Source organism: Haliotis rufescens, unplaced genomic scaffold, assembly GCF_023055435.1.
Source record: "Haliotis rufescens isolate VD_foot unplaced genomic scaffold, xgHalRufe1.0.p SCAF_2, whole genome shotgun sequence".
Lineage (NCBI taxonomy): Eukaryota > Metazoa > Mollusca > Gastropoda > Lepetellida > Haliotidae > Haliotis > Haliotis rufescens.
The window spans coordinates 7,250,248-7,266,202 of record NW_025963890.1 but is presented as its reverse complement, the minus strand read 5'-3'; the positions used below and the strand labels follow the sequence as shown (position 1 = coordinate 7,266,202).

Here is a 15,955-nt window from a genome sequence, read left to right as displayed (position 1 = left end):
ACGTCTTTTGGTATGAAGCGGCTGGGGATCGAACCCCGGACCTTCCGCTCTTCGGGCGGACGCTCTACCACGGAGGCGGTCTTTGAGTTATGAGAATTCAAATGGTATTAATTCCACTTGTCTCGAATACTCTCTGTAAAGTCTTCCCTTTATTGCATTGAGTATAGATATTAATCAGCGAGTGATTTGCTTGTTCATTTACAATATATCTCTTTGTACAGAGGGGGCACGGGTGGCCAAGTCGCCTAAGGCGCCGCAATTTGCTGTGCAAAGTTGCGTCCCTTGGCCACGCCAGAAACCTATGATTGTGGGTTCGAATCCTGGTTCACCAAACTTAACTTTGAATGTCTAATGCGTGGTGTTGACAGATGTCTTATTTAGTTAATAATTTGACATCAACGTGGTATAAAGAACACAAAAAAATAAAATAATATGTATACCTTTAAAATGTCTATGAACATCTATTCTAAATTGATTGACACTAATTGCAATCTAATCCAATATCTAGTAGTGTCTTTCAATGTCATACTATTCAGGATCCTTCAATCACTGTCACTGTCAATGCTTTCATCTCTCTGGTAAACTATTGTTCGGCCTTCACCTTCACTCCTCCCTTTGCTTCTATCTTCTCTCACAAGTCCAATGTCAGGATGTGCCTCCTCCTCCTCTGTATTGGGACTCACCACATCAGTTTGATCTGCAACAGGCATCTCAGAGGCTCGTACGATGTTTGGAGCATCTTGTTGCCAAGGTCTATGGCTCGCATTGAAGAATGGCTGACCCAAACCGAATGTGTATGGGTTTGGTTGCAATTGTGGGACTGATAAACCCATATTTCGCATTAAGTCTGCATAGGAGTTTGGATCATATGGTTTTCTTTGGCGATTTTTTTTCGTGATGATTTGAAGTGGTGTTTTTCCCTTTTGATCCCGCATATATTCATTAGCTCCACTATCGACCAGGAGTTTATACACTTCAGGCGTTCCTCTTTCAGCAACAGCATGAAGAAGTGACCTCCCATCTGGATCCAAAGCAGAAACATCTGCTCCTGCTTCTAACAGTATTTTAACAGAGGATTCTGCAATTCGCTCGGTAGACGCAACATAGAGAAGGCAATAGCCCTCATTGTCAGACATATTTGGATTGGCACCGTTTTCCAATAGCATCTTCATGATGCGATCTCTTGAATTTAGAATTGATCTCCAAAATGATTCTCCTAATCCATAAGAAGCAAGGGGTAACATGTGTTGAAGTGTTTTCATAGCGATGTTAACCCCCACACACAGGTGAAGTGGTGTGAGTCCTTTTTTATCTACCACACAAGGATCGGCGCCTTCATTTAGGAGCTCCTGAACACAGCCTTCGTGTATGTTTTCAGATGCAATGTGGACGGGTGTTCTACCAGTTTCATTCACAGCATTTGGATCTGATCCGTGCTTCAAGAGCAGCTTAACCATTTCACAATTTCCATTTTCAGAAGCAATGTGAAGTGGTGTCATGCCCATTATATCTGCAACACATGAGTCACCATCACTCTGTAGAAATAATTTAACAAGTTCAAGTTTCTTTTTCTCCACAGCCAAATGAAGAACTGTTCTACCCTTTGCATTGGCTATGTTGGGCTTCGCACCTCTATCTAAAAGAGGTTTTAAGTCACAGGAGATGTTACCGTCGACCAAAAGATAAAGGACAGTCTCACCAAATGTATTCTGCTGATTAATGTGTCCAAAGCTGTTTCCAAATACTGTGGATAAAGCATCAAAGTCACGAACACCTTCTTTGCATGCTGCATGTAAGGCATTGTTTCCATCTTTATCAGACTTCAGTAAGTCAAACCCCTTGTCATGAATAATTTGTATCACCTCAATATCCCCCGACTGTACTGCAGGAAACACAGCAGTCCTCCCTGCATTGTCCTCTACATCAATAGGAGCATGTGGATCCTCTAACAGGTACAGCAGCTTCTCTGCAGCATCTATTTCAGATTTGGCAGCTTTGTGCAACACCGTCTCTCCATTTTCGTCTCTTTTGTCAAGCCTAGCTCCTTTCTCACACAGAAGCTTCACCATGTGTATCTCTCCATGGAGCGCAGCCACCATCAACACTGTGACTCCATCAGATTTGACAGTATTGACATCAGCTCCATGGTCGCATAAGAATCTGACTGTGTCTAAGTCATCATTTTGTAATGACAAATGCATGCATGTCCTTCCACTGTGTCCTGAGTAGTTTACGTCAGTGCCAGCATTAACAAGAGCCTTTACTATCTCAAAATCAGTTTTGTCTGAACATGTTAATGGCAAATTCATGTCAGAATCAATCGTATCAGCTGATGCATTGGCTTGTAATAGCAATCTTACACACTCCACAGATCTTTTCTTCACTGCCACATGAAGTGGCGTTTCTAGTTTAGCTGTTTGTATATTGACGTCAGCACCTGCTTGAATCAATATCCTTAGACTTCCAGCATTTTCAGCATGGCATGCTGAATGAATTGGCATTCCATATTGACTTTCGGTAATGAGGAACTTTTCCAAAGTGTCAGGGACATTTTCGTTTTCTTCTTCGTTGTCCAAATCTTCTGAATCTTCTTGTTCTTTTAATTCGTCAACATCATGATCTTTTCTATATTCTTGATCGTCTGTATCTTCTACATCTTCTTTGTTTTCGGGATTCTCTTGATCTCCTTGACGATCTGGATTTTCGGAATCTCTTAAGTCTTCAGCGAGGTTTGAATCTTCTTGAGAAGTTGGGATGACGATCTTACAAGATTTTAAATATGAGCAAAGTATGTAAGTTTTCTCTTCACTGTCAACTTCCGACTTTGCTGCCAAATGAAACACTGTATTGTCTTTGGTCTTACAGATGTCAACGTCATTCTCCAAAAGAAGAGCCACGTTATCAGCCACACCAAACCTCAAAGCTTGATGCAGAGGCTTGCTTCCCAAAAACACCTCATTAACATCAAGATCCATCTTGAGCAGATGTTGTAAGATAATAGATACAGGATGCGTTGCTGCCTTCCAGAGCAGGTATTCGGGGTCAGACATGCATGCTGTTTCAATCATTTTCTCTGTGATATCTGCCATTGTTCTATTAGATTCACTGATATCTTTTACATTATCGTTCGTGTTAGAAAGCAGTTCACAAAGACTCTCTAACCAATGATTTAATATTTTCATTTCCTTCTTTTTGAGTTTACTTTCAAAGAGATATTGAGCAACAAGACTATTTTCCTTCAAAACAGCAACACAAAACATATCTTCCAATTCTGTGTAGTCAGTACCTTCAGAAAGAATATGTTTGGCAATCTCATCAGTGTCTTCTGATGTGTAGGGCGATCCACATAAAGCACGGAAACAACATTCATCTGATGATGCTCCCATGTTCAATAACATGCTGGATAAAGCTAAATCTTTCGTATACACTGTGCATGCCAAGATCTCTGTGAGCATGTCTGGAGGAGAGTCATCATTAAGAGTGGCAGTCAATAAATGTGCAAGCTTTCTGATCTGTTTCAGTAACAGACATGGGAGGATGAATTTGCATTTGAACAAGCATTTATTAGATACTGGTTGGCCAATCTTGATTTCTAACTGGTTAGGCATTATGAATGTCAGTATGCCGTGTAGTTTATTCTCATGTTTCCATTTTTCAAACATGACATTTGCAAACTCTTCATCGTGCAGGGCAGGGTGGTCGAGGACTACCAAAGCGTCTTCAGACAGAAGTAGCTCTGTGATTCTGTCAGCAAGAATGCCATAATCTTCCCTAGGAACTATGACAACAACTTCATTTGACGTTGATCCATGTATCTCTGTCTTTACCAGTTCTACGAGCAACTTTGCTGGGCATAATCCAAGAAACATGTCTGGATATATTCTTGACACAAAAACAAAAACAGCATCAAAGATTGACTGATGATGAAACTGAAAGTTATTGTCAATGTTCTGTAAATAAACATCACAGAGTGACTCAGCCTTCATCAAAATATCCCTTAAACTCGGCTTAGATGAAAGACTACATAAGTCAATGAGAGTTTCGATCTGATGTGTCGTATTTGAAGACCTCACTGGAGTATTCGCCAAGTGACCACCATTCATCAACACAAGAAGAAGTACCAGATATCCAAGGGGATCACTTTCTTGAAGTAGTTCCACTTCCTCTGTTATGTATTCATATGGCTTGTAGAAAAACTGAATACCTTTATCCTTTGCTTTCTTACTCCTGGAAAAGAACCTGCAGCATTGGGGAAAGCCCAGAGCCCCGTCCACTTCTATTGCTTTTCCGATTTCCTCATCACTGAATGTTAATTTCCCACAATACATCCTCATCAGTTTCTTCTTCTCTCCATTCCTGAGAGCGTATGTCCCCGAGTCCAGAGTGATGCACTGAATGTTCTCCATCAGTTTGTACTTCTTCACACGACTCTCACACTGAGCACTGATTTCTGGTCTGGATGTTAAAATGAGATAGATGCGTCCAGATTCCACAGCTGGCCACATGATTTCAAACAGCCTGCTCCATTCTTCTACCCTGGCCTGCACAAAATTACTGCATCCAAAAATGTTTTCAATCATAACAACATACTTTAGTTTGTTTTCCTTAGATTGTGGGATCAAATTCCATTGTCTGAATGAGGTAAGTATGGCAGGTTGTACACTTTTCTCCCTGGCTACATCATCAAGAAGTTTTAACCCAATCTTCGATTTACCTGAACCAGATTTCCCCTTAATATAAATGCATCCATTTGATTTGAGAATCTTGAGGGCTGCTCTCTCAGCAAATGTAGACACATGTTGTGAAGGGTCATCGTGCCGTATGAGAAGCTGGGTTGATTCTAAAAGTAAAATATACATTATCACATAACTTATTGTATCCATATGTCGTATGTCATCACGGTGATGAATTAAACATTATGTTTTTATGAAAAAGGTATGATGATTCATATGCACAGTGTTGTAACAAATTAAAATTACAAATAAAAAAGTTACGTTTTGTTTGAACAGTAAGGTATACTGGCGGGAAAACATTCCTGTGCATCATAAATTGAATCACATTAGAATAACATGGCCCTGAATTTTACAGAATCATGCATGATAATCACATGTAAAACCTTTATAATCAATACCAATGATGACCCTGAAACCGAATGGCATCCGGGTCATCCCACGTGGTCGAAATTCGTCACACATCCACAGTACACATGGGACCGAGTTAATTCAAAAGCAGAGTAAATCGTTGCATTATTTTAAGATTGAAAAGGAACTTTACTTGACGGCCAAAACTCGTAAACGTGATGTCCACGCCTATCTTAAAATTTATAACGGAAATGCACAAAATGTAGTTGCTAGGCGTTTTGGCGTCCATCATATCACCATGCAGTCACTCTGGGGTCAGTACCAACAGACTGGCAACACCAGGGATCGACCATGTTCTGGACGTCACGTCGGCAGGATAATCATATCACCATGCAGTCACTCTGGGGTCAGTACCAACAGACTGGCAACACCAGGGATCGACCATGTTCTGGACGTCACGTCGGCAGGATAATCATATCGGTCTGATTCACTTGCGTAACGGGCTAGACACTGCAGCTTAGACAGCCCGCAGTATCCCAGGCTTAGGTCTGCTTAGGGATCGATTGAACAGTCATCGAACTGCACGTCTGGCATGGTCAAGACAACATTTGAGGTTCGGGTCACAGCAGAGAGGTAAGTCCTCTTCACAGATGAGTCCAGGTTTCACCTTGACAGCCGTTATGGACGTCGAATGGAACGTTACGTTGACTGTGTTATCCAACGTTCTGAATTCGATGGAGGGAGGGTACTAGAAGTCATCGATGGCAATTGGACAGGTGTACGGTAGAATGGCGACGTTATCCATCACCATGTCCTCTGATTTCTTCAGACTTTGGACGTCACATCATTTTACAGCATATAATGCATGCCTTCACGTGTGAACACAAACTTTGTTGGACAACAGAACACCTCAGCACTCCCTTGGCCTGTCGACCATGTAATATGTGTGTGGTGAATGTAATGCCGACTTCCAAAACAACTGGTACAGCTGCGACAGCCTTGGTCAAGAACTGGAATGACATCTCACAATTGTCTCAATCGTCTTGTGTCGTCAGTGAGGCGCCGTTGTCAAGCTTGTGTCACTGCTAATGGTGGTCATACTGACTTGTGAACTGACAATTGACCCAACCTGGTATCTTTCAGCCTGAGATGACCTTTACAGAATACATGTGTTGAAAAAGTCATGGTGAATTAATATTTCATTGTCATCAGTGCATCAATATGTTTCAAAATCGTTCTTTGTTCGCTTTAGTTATTATTTACAATGATAGTCAGTGATGCACAGGAACTTTTCCGCTTGTATATTAATTTGTTTTAAGATTAGTGCCGTCATGGGCTGTCTGTCACTTCCTCACTTCAATATTGGATTAAAATATATGCTACACTTACGGATTATGTTGTCAAAGGTTTCTTGAACATGGTAACCTGAAACATACAGAGATGAAAAAGCCATTCATTTGCTGAAGTGAACTGTGATTGGGCCTTGGTATGTGCAAGCGAATGAAAAGCCCTATTATGTTTCCCCTAAAAATTGGGAACTGTGTACTGAAACAGCAACTGCCATTTTCAATGGACTCATCGTATCCCACTGAACAACTATTGTATACATTGCAATGTATTTGGAAGACACTCAAAAAGTGTGTTGGATGCCATTTTACTCTGTGCTGCAGCTTTATCGTTTTTTCTGGAAGTTAATGCAGGAGGAACATTACTATATACCACGTGTTCGCGAAGGCGTAGGCTTATCCTGGCCCACCGGGGGCACAAACAAATTCAAAGACATGTGAAGTGTTCATATGAAAAATACAAGGGAATGGTATAAGTCCCGGGAATAGGGAATTGTTTCGGACATTTGGTCACTGATACATGTTACGTGTGGACCCACTAAACAGTTTCCTTACATAACAAGGAGAGATCACACAACAATTTAAAAAGAATTTAATACTGGCAGTCTAATCAAGCTTCATATTATTCACAAACAGCAAACGCAAGTATCAATCACAATAAAAACAGTATTACTTTAGGCTGTAATATCCCATCATTTCCGAACAAGATCCAGTGAATGTTTCATGTAATAAATAATTCACCTTAGTTCACAATTGCCGACATGGCATACACAATTAAAGTTTCAAATCTTGCCAACATGGCATGTCAGTTAACACCGAAACCCGACCTGGGAACTGACCACTTTGTCTACCTGTCGAGCAATAGCCAAGCCACAATTGCATAACATCCGCCTGTACTTGGCTGTGAGCTTACCAGGGCTTACATATAGACAATGTGAAGTGAAGTGTGTAATTGGTCAGTGTTGATCACTGGCAATCTGTACACAAGCAACATAATTTATAACAAGAGTCATCAGAAAAATGACATATCCCCCGGCAGCTGTCTGTAAAGTAACCACTAGTAAATGTGGAATTCTGTATGTAATGAGTCAACAGTTGAATGTCCCTTAAGAAGCATACATTGTTTACCCACTGAATGGTTTTCGAATTCTGGCCCGGAAACGAACCCGTTCCCCAATGGAGTCTAGATCCAACTTCTTTCCATAAAAATTGTAAAAAATAAAAATTCTTTAAAAAAAAATATCAAAAGGCACCACTTCAGTATGTGCCTGATAGCTTTGCCAAGTTTCGATCAAATACACTGAATGGTTTTCGAATTCTGCTCCAGAAACGAACCCCATCCCCAATTGAGTCTGTGTCCAAGTTCATTCCATAAAAATCATAAAAAATAAAAATAAGAAAAATCCCAAAATACATGTATCAAATGGCACCATTTCAGTATGTGCCTGATAGCTTTACCAAGTTTCGATCAAATACACTGAATGGTTTTCGAATTCTGCTCCAGAAACAAACCCCATCCCCAATTGAGTCTGTGTCCAACTTCATTCAATAAAAATTTAAAAAAATAAAAATTAGAAAAATCCCAAAATACATGTATCAAATGGCACCACTTCAGTATGTGCCTGATAGATTTGCCAAGTTCGATCAAATACACTGAATGGTTTTGGAATTCTGCCCCAGAAAAGGAAATGATTACGGATGGACAGACAGACTGGCTGATCGCTACATCCCCCTGCATTATATGCCCGGGGGGATAAAAAGGTATGAATATACATTTCATGAAAACAAAGTACATTTAATATATTCTTCATGAAAAGTACACATACATATATAATGGATTCTAATAACATTCCCCCACTTGAAAAGAAGTTTTACATGTTGAAAAACTTCACAACTAAACTATGTACAACAATTGTCATAAAACACAGACACATCATGATCACACATCGTAATTCAGGAACTCATGCTCGACAGTTAGAAAATATAGCTGGTTTTGTTTTTCAGTTCATAAGGGTGAATATAAATTGTCACCTCTGTTCACACTGCACGTGAGAGTGCATCAGCCAATATATTGTCTTTTCCCTTGATGTGCTGAATGTCCAGATCAAAGTTCTCAAGCTGAATGCTCCAGCGCATTAGTCGCTGATTCTTGTTCTTAAGTTTCTTCACAAACACAAGGGGATTGTGATCTGTGAACACAAGTACTGGTGTCACCGTTGTACTAAGGTGCACTTCAAAGTGTTGGAGAGCTAGTATCAGGGCCGAAGTCTCTTTCTCTATGATTGAGTAGTTTCTCTGATGAGTGTCAAATGTTTTGCTACAGTAGCAAATGGGATGGTCTATCCCCAAATCCTCTTCTTGCTGTAGTACTCCTCCTGCACCTATGTCACAGGCATCAACATAGAGGTTGAAGGTCTTGTTGAAGTTTGGCACAACCAACACAGGTGCATTAGTTAGAATAGCTTTGATCTTCTCAAAGGCCTGTTGTTGAGACTTTTCCCAGTTAAATTTGCAGTCTTTCTTCAGTAGATTGGTCAATGGAGCTGCTACTTGAGAAAAGTTCTGACAGAACTGGCTATAATATAATTAGTATCCAGCCATCCCTAAGAATCTCATCAATTCTTTCCTGGTTGTAGGTTCTGGAAACATGTTCACTGCTTCTACTTTGGCCTGGAAAGGTTTATCTTCACCTTGTCCCACAACATGTCCTATATACACCACTGTGGCCTTCACAAGTTGACTCTAGCACGGGTCAATTTAGCACGGGTAAGAGAGTCAAAATAACATTCTCGTGGTCTTCATCTGATCATCCCACTTAACTGTAGCCACAATGACATCTTCAATGTATGCCTCACAATGGTCAATACCTGCTGTAATGGTGTTGATAAGTCTTTGAAAGGTAGCTGGGGCATTCTTCAATCCAAAAGGCATCACATTTATACTGATAAAAGCCTTCTGGTGTGACTAGAGCTGATACCTTGTTGCCCTATCTGTTAACGGGATCTGCCAGTATCCCTTCAATAAATCAAACTTGCTTACATACCTAGCATTTCCTATCCTATCAATACAATCATCTATTCTAGGCATTGGGTAAGAGTCAGATTTAGAAAGGGCATTAACACGTTTGTAAATATTACACTGACGAATGCCTCCCCCAGCCTTTGGTACAAGAATACATGGTGAACTCCAAGCACTGGTGCTGGGTTCGATGATATTATTGTCCAACATATACTGAATCTCTGTTGTAAGTTGAGCTTACTTGATAGGATTCACACGATATGTGTGCTGCTTGACAGGAGTTGCATCCCCTACATCTATGTCATGAAAGATACAATCTGTCCTAGAGTGAGTGAGTGAGTGAGTGAGTTTGGTTTAACGCCGCTTTTAACAGTATTCCAGTCATATCACGGCATGTCTGCGTAATGTGGGAGGAAAGCCCCAAGTGATTTAGATCAGACGTTTACCACTTCGGTAAAACCCACGAGCACGGGTATGGTGCTGCCAAACCTAGAAACATAATTGGGGCGAACCGGGATTCGAACCCACAATCATAGGTTTCTGGCGCGCCTAAGGGATGCAACTCTGCACAGCGAATCGCGGCGCCTTAGACGACTCGGCCATCTGTGCCCCCAATCTGTCCTAGATGGGACATCTGCAAATAAATGTGAGCACTCATGAATTAACTCTTCCAGTTCTATCTTCTGTTCACTGGTCACATGTGATAACTTAGCATCCAGATTGTTTAAGACATCTGAGTTATTAAGCTTCACCTCAGGTTCTCCCTTGCTCGTAGTACAAGTGTCTCTAGTTAATGTGACCTCCTCAGTTATCTCTACTGTGTCTATGGTGCTAACACTCACATTCTGTGACACACTTTCAGCACACCTATCATAGTAAGTTTTCATCATATTGATATGACAAGCTCTTTTGCACTTTCTCCGATCTGGAGTATCTATGACATAATCTTTGTCACTCAATTTCTTGTGTACAAAGTAAGGGCCATAGTACCTAGCTCTTAGTGGGTGTCCTGGTATTGGTAAAAGAATGAGGACTTTATCACCTGGTGCAAACTCCCTGTGTTCTGCCTTTTTATCATACCAGGTTTTCATCTTCTCTTGGCTAACCTGCAAGTTTTGATTTGCCATGCTACAAGCCTTAATGAATCTCTCTTTGAAGTTTGAAACATAATCAAGCAAACTGATTTCCCTGTCATCATCTAACCACTTCTCTTTTAGGAACTTTAATGGCCCCCGAACTGTACGTCCAAATACCAACTCAAAAGGACTGAAGCCCAGTGACTCCTGCACAGATTCCCTAGCTGCAAACAATATGTATTGAATCCCTTCATCCCAATCTTTCTGATTGTCCTCACAATAAGCCTTTAGCATGTTCTTCAGAGTTTGGTGGAACCGCTCTAAAGCACCTTGTGACTCGGGATGATATGCACTTGAACTATACTGAGTGATATCCAACTCATACATAACCTGCTGAAATATTCCAGACATATAGTTAGAAGAACTTAATTAAAGCCTTGATAATGAGAGGAGCCTAAATATTCCTCGGTGGAATAGCTTCTGGAAAACGTGTTGATGCGCACATTATTGTCAACAAATAGGCATTTCCTGTCCGTGTGCGAGGGAATGGTCCGACACAATCTATTATAACCCTGCTAAAGGGTTCTTCAACTGTTGGAATTGGCTGCAAAGGATATTTTGCAATCTTCTGATTTGGTTTACCAACCATCTGACAAGTGTGACATGTTCTACAGAAATTTCTGAAATCATTCTGAACTCCTGGCCAATAGAAGTGAGTTAAGATCTTTTGAGAAGTCTTGTTAACTCCTAAGTGCCCTGCAAGTAGAGTATCATGGGCTAGACTAAGAACTTCATGTTGATACACTGGTGGAATGACTATCTGGTGCACTATCGTCCTTTCTTCATCTGCTGGAGAGTCTGGTGGTCTCCACTTCCTCATCAAAATATCTCCTTTCAGATAATAACATACTGCCTCCCCATCACTATCTTTTTCTGAAACAGCTTTGTCTCTTAACAACCTAAGTTCTGGATTCATCTTTTGTTCTTCAATAAGTTTCTCCCTAGAAATAACTCCACTTGAATCTTCCCCAAAACTGTACTTATCACCTTCAGATCTAAGCCCTTCAGCTAACAATCTGCCCCTTTTATCTGATTCATCCACTTTTCTCATACTAGCAGGTGACATTTCCATATCTTCAATTTCCTCAGGATGACTGATAAAAGTCTCTGCTAAATCAATTTCACTGGATCTAGGGAAGTCAGACTTAGCTTTCTGTTGAGCCCTAGCCCTAGTAACAGCACACGAAGGATATACATTTAACTCTTCTCTCTCTTCCTGCTTATCGGTTGGGATCTCACTAACTTTAGGAAGATCAGATACAACCTTATCTTCTGACACCTGGCACTGGTAAAGTTGACATGATTCCAACTGTAATACATCCTGTCACTAAATCTGATTTCAAATGGACTACATGAAGAGGTACCTTAATGTAACCACCTTTTCCTCACATGAGTACGCTGGTTCCAGTGTACGTTTCCTCAGAAAATGGTAGATCATCTTCTAGCATAAAAGTCTGGAGGGCTCCAGTATCTCTCAGGATATCTACAGGTTTTGAGACAGAGCTATCATCCACTAAAGATACCAATCCTCTGGACATAAAAGGTGAATAACCCTTTTCAGAATTAAAGGTTGTGTTATTTACTTGCACATCTTCAGCATCAAGTCCAGACATTTGGCGTGATATCACTGAAGCCAGAGCATGTGGCACCTGTTCATTCTGATCTTTGTTTTTTAGTTTCCAACATGCACTTATCAAATGTCCCTTTTTCTTGCAATATGAACAAACTGGTCCTGAAATCATCATTCCTGTCGACATGGATGTGTTGTTTCCCTGAGGAGAAATACTTGCCAAACCTGACACCTGGTTATTATTAGGGCCTTTAAATGATGACTGAAAAAATCCACTACCTGTAAAGTTACAACCTCTGTTATTTGACCATGAAGAATTACTCCCTGTAGCATTTGACTGACTGAAAGAACTAAACCTTCCTCTACCAAGGTAAGCTGCACTTCGCAATGAAGCTTTATGTGTAAGTACATAGTCATCTGCTAGAGTAGCTGCTTGTTCTAATGATTCAGCCTTTTGTTCATCCAAATAAGTATTAATGTCACATGGAATACACCTTTTGAACTCCTCAACTAGCATAAGTTGTTTCAACTTCTCATAGTCTTTGTTTATCTCTTTGGAGGAACACCATCTATCAAACATCACAACCTTGGTTCTGGCAAACTCAACATAAGTCTGCCCTTCATGTTTTCTGCAGTTTCTAAACTTTTGACGATAGGCCTCAGACTCTAAATAAGTGCAGTCCATGCTTCTAATGGCCATTTTAAATTAGTAGCTAACTTTTCAAAGTGCAAAAAGAACTTGTCTACCTCATTTTCCTGAAAGGGGGGTATAAGTTTGACAAATTTTGCCACATCAAATCTCTTCTCCTTCTCACCAGTTAGACTGCTGCTTTATCCTAAGTTCTGACCGCCTCCGTGGTCTAGTGGTAGAGTGTCCGCCCGGAGAGCGGAAGGTCCGGGGTTCGATCCCCGACCACGTCATACCAAAAGACGTTAAAAGATGGTACTTGTTGTTATCCTGTCTGGCGCTCGGCATTAAGGGGCTAAAACAAGGACTGGTCGGCTCGGAGTCAGTATACTGTGTCTGAGTGGGGTATTCATGGTAAACTGCGGTATGGTATCTCAGTGAGCTAGCACTATAAATCGGCATCAGTCCAGACTAGTACAAGCAGCCACACAAACACACACACGTGCATGCACGTCGCTATATAAGTGCAATAATCTTTGACGCAACGTTAAACCCCATTTCACCTCACCTCACTATCTTAAGTTCTAGCTCTAATTTCTCTTTCTGTCTGCTCTTTTTCTTTCAAACACTCTAATTCCATTAGGATTACTTGGCTGTGAGCTTACCAGGGCTTACATATAGACAATGTGAAGTGAAGTGTGTAATTGGTCAGTGTTGATCACTGGCAATCTGTACACAAGCAACATAATTTATAACAAGAGTCATCAGAAAAATGACATATCCCCCCGGCAGCTGTCTGTAAAGTAACCACTAGTAAATGTGGAATTCTGTATGTAATGAGTCAACAGTTGAATGTCCCTTAAAGGGGCACTGATCTAACGCAATTCCCCGGACTGGTTGTTGCCTTTGTTATTGTTTTTTCCCCCGTGAGTACCCGGATGATACGCAACGCAACTGAGCGTGACCAGAGACTGGGCTACCGTCTGCAAGGACAGTTAAATAAACTTGGAGGCTGGAGGCAATATTTGTTTTACGCATTTTTGCATAAACACTGATTGGTTAACTGTGATCTATAAAGATTTCGACAAAGGGCGCATGTTAATTAATTTCTTCAGCCCAAACAAACAGACAAAAAGAACGGCGGAGCTCATCGGATGTCGTCATTTGGAAATACCCCAGATGGTTATAGTTTAATACTAAAAATAGTATCCATGCAGTGAAAGCATTTTCGGATTTCGGATTGCGTCGATAATACGATTACTACTCCCTTGTCATCCACGTTTTCTCGTATAACCCCTACACTTGTGTATTTGTCGTCATTCACTTGATGCTCAGTTAATGAATTTATTACAGGTACAATTAGTGGTAGCATCACTTAGATTACCTGACAAAGGTTCCCATTTGGCATTTATTGTGTCGGGGGTAATTATTCAATCTAAATCCAGGTTTAAAGTGAGGTGAAATGTGTGTTATATAATATGCACGTGGCAGCCCAGCAAGAGATGAATGATCAGTTGATTTACTTTTTTTTGTATATCAACGGATCGTTCCTAGTCATCAAAGGATTAACAGAAAATACGTTGATTGATTAATCACTGTTATCTTGCACAGTGGATATGTCAAAAGTGAGTGTTTACATGTCTAGGTTTACTAAAACTAAGGGAATACACTCATATCATGGCGTGAAGTGCCGATGTAAAAACAACATACTTTGTTCAAAGGGTTAACTGATAATACGTTGATTGATTGATCATTGTTATCTATCACTCTGGATGTTTTAGGAACCGTGGACGTTATGAAAATAGTTGTCACGTGGGCTTTCTCAGCCGACCCTTGAGACTTGACACCTATGTGAAACACCTGAAACAATCCAAGTGATCAGTTGAGGAACGAACACGTGTTATAATATCCCGAAACGATATATATCTTTTAAAATATTTGATTTTTACAGAGGCACGTGACATCGAATAAGTTTCTTTGTACAGCTGCAGACGAGTGGGATATTGTTCCTTTGTGTAGATATTCACGGATACATTCCTCGAACAAGGAAGCTGCCTAAAATTTATACACATAAATTTGGTAGGTTGTAATTATGGTATTTGCATTTTGTTTTCCTTCATTAGAACCGATAATTCGTTATTGTTTCTCTACGTCTTGGTTGGGAAATTCTTCAATGCGCGATAGACGTTGTTTTCACAGGTCTTTTCCTTTGTAAGCGTGTATATATTACCGTCAATTTGTAAAATGTGATTCTCTCAGGCAATATATAAAATGTGTAAATATTTCAGTCCTTTATTCCAAATTTAAAAATTCCAAAAATTCAATACAAGCAACCCCTAAAAGGTCCCCTCTTGGGTTGCACACACCGCTTTCACCCTTTTCGGAATATACTAAATGGTCCGGCCAGGGCCGTGTGCGAAATACGCTACAGTCGGAAAGCGCACGTTAAATCTTCTATATCAGTCAGTCAGTCAGTCATTTTGACTAAACAAATCTGTCCAGATTGATTAAGACTATCAAAAGGGCCTACAAACACCACAACAGATTATTATGTAGGATTAGAAGCCAAACAACATAGAAATGTACTTTTCAACGTAACATTTTCAGTCTCTTGGTGATGACATTAAACATCAAAATGTTTGGAATTCGTTATCATAATAATACAGATGGAAATGTTTTTCAGTCAATTTGTAAAATAACTGAATATTTAGACGTTTAATAAATATGTTACACATTTTGACAGTAAAATAATATACACACTATAAAAAAAGCAATGCTCAGGTGAAATATTTACTTTGTGTTGCAAGTAAAAATAGTGTAAACGAAAATCGCAAAATTACCAAGCAAGTGACTTATCAAAACTTCGTCACCATTACCGATGCTACCCACAAAGATACCTACATTTCCTTATTATCTCGAAAACTGTATTTCATTTTGTTGATCAGTGTGACCATACACCTTTATTACTACCGGTATCCATAAAAGTGACTAATGCGCTTACGAATGGCGCAGCAGAGGTCGCGAACTAGTCTAGATTTCTGCTATACATCCGGGTACTCACTGGGAAAAAACAATAACAAAGCCAACAACCAGTCCCGGGGAATTGCGTTAGATCAGTGCCCCTTTAAGAAGCATACATTGTTTACCCACTGAATGGCTTTCGAATTCTGGCCCTG

The 15,955-nt window shown here is 40.3% G+C and overlaps 1 protein-coding gene across 1 annotated transcript; it reads right to left on the bottom strand.

Moving 5' to 3' along the window:
• On the bottom strand, positions 1-12,851 carry LOC124147973. Its single transcript, XM_048399188.1, has 6 exons — positions 12,561-12,851; positions 11,432-11,866; positions 10,436-10,551; positions 8,476-9,002; positions 6,471-6,506; positions 1-4,840 (listed from the first exon to the last, which is right to left on the bottom strand). The coding sequence occupies exons 1-6, from the start codon at positions 12,849-12,851 to the stop codon at positions 543-545; spliced, it is 5,703 nt and encodes a 1,900-aa protein (XP_048255145.1). The 3' UTR covers positions 1-542.
• Between the last annotated feature and the right edge of the window lie 3,104 nt (positions 12,852-15,955).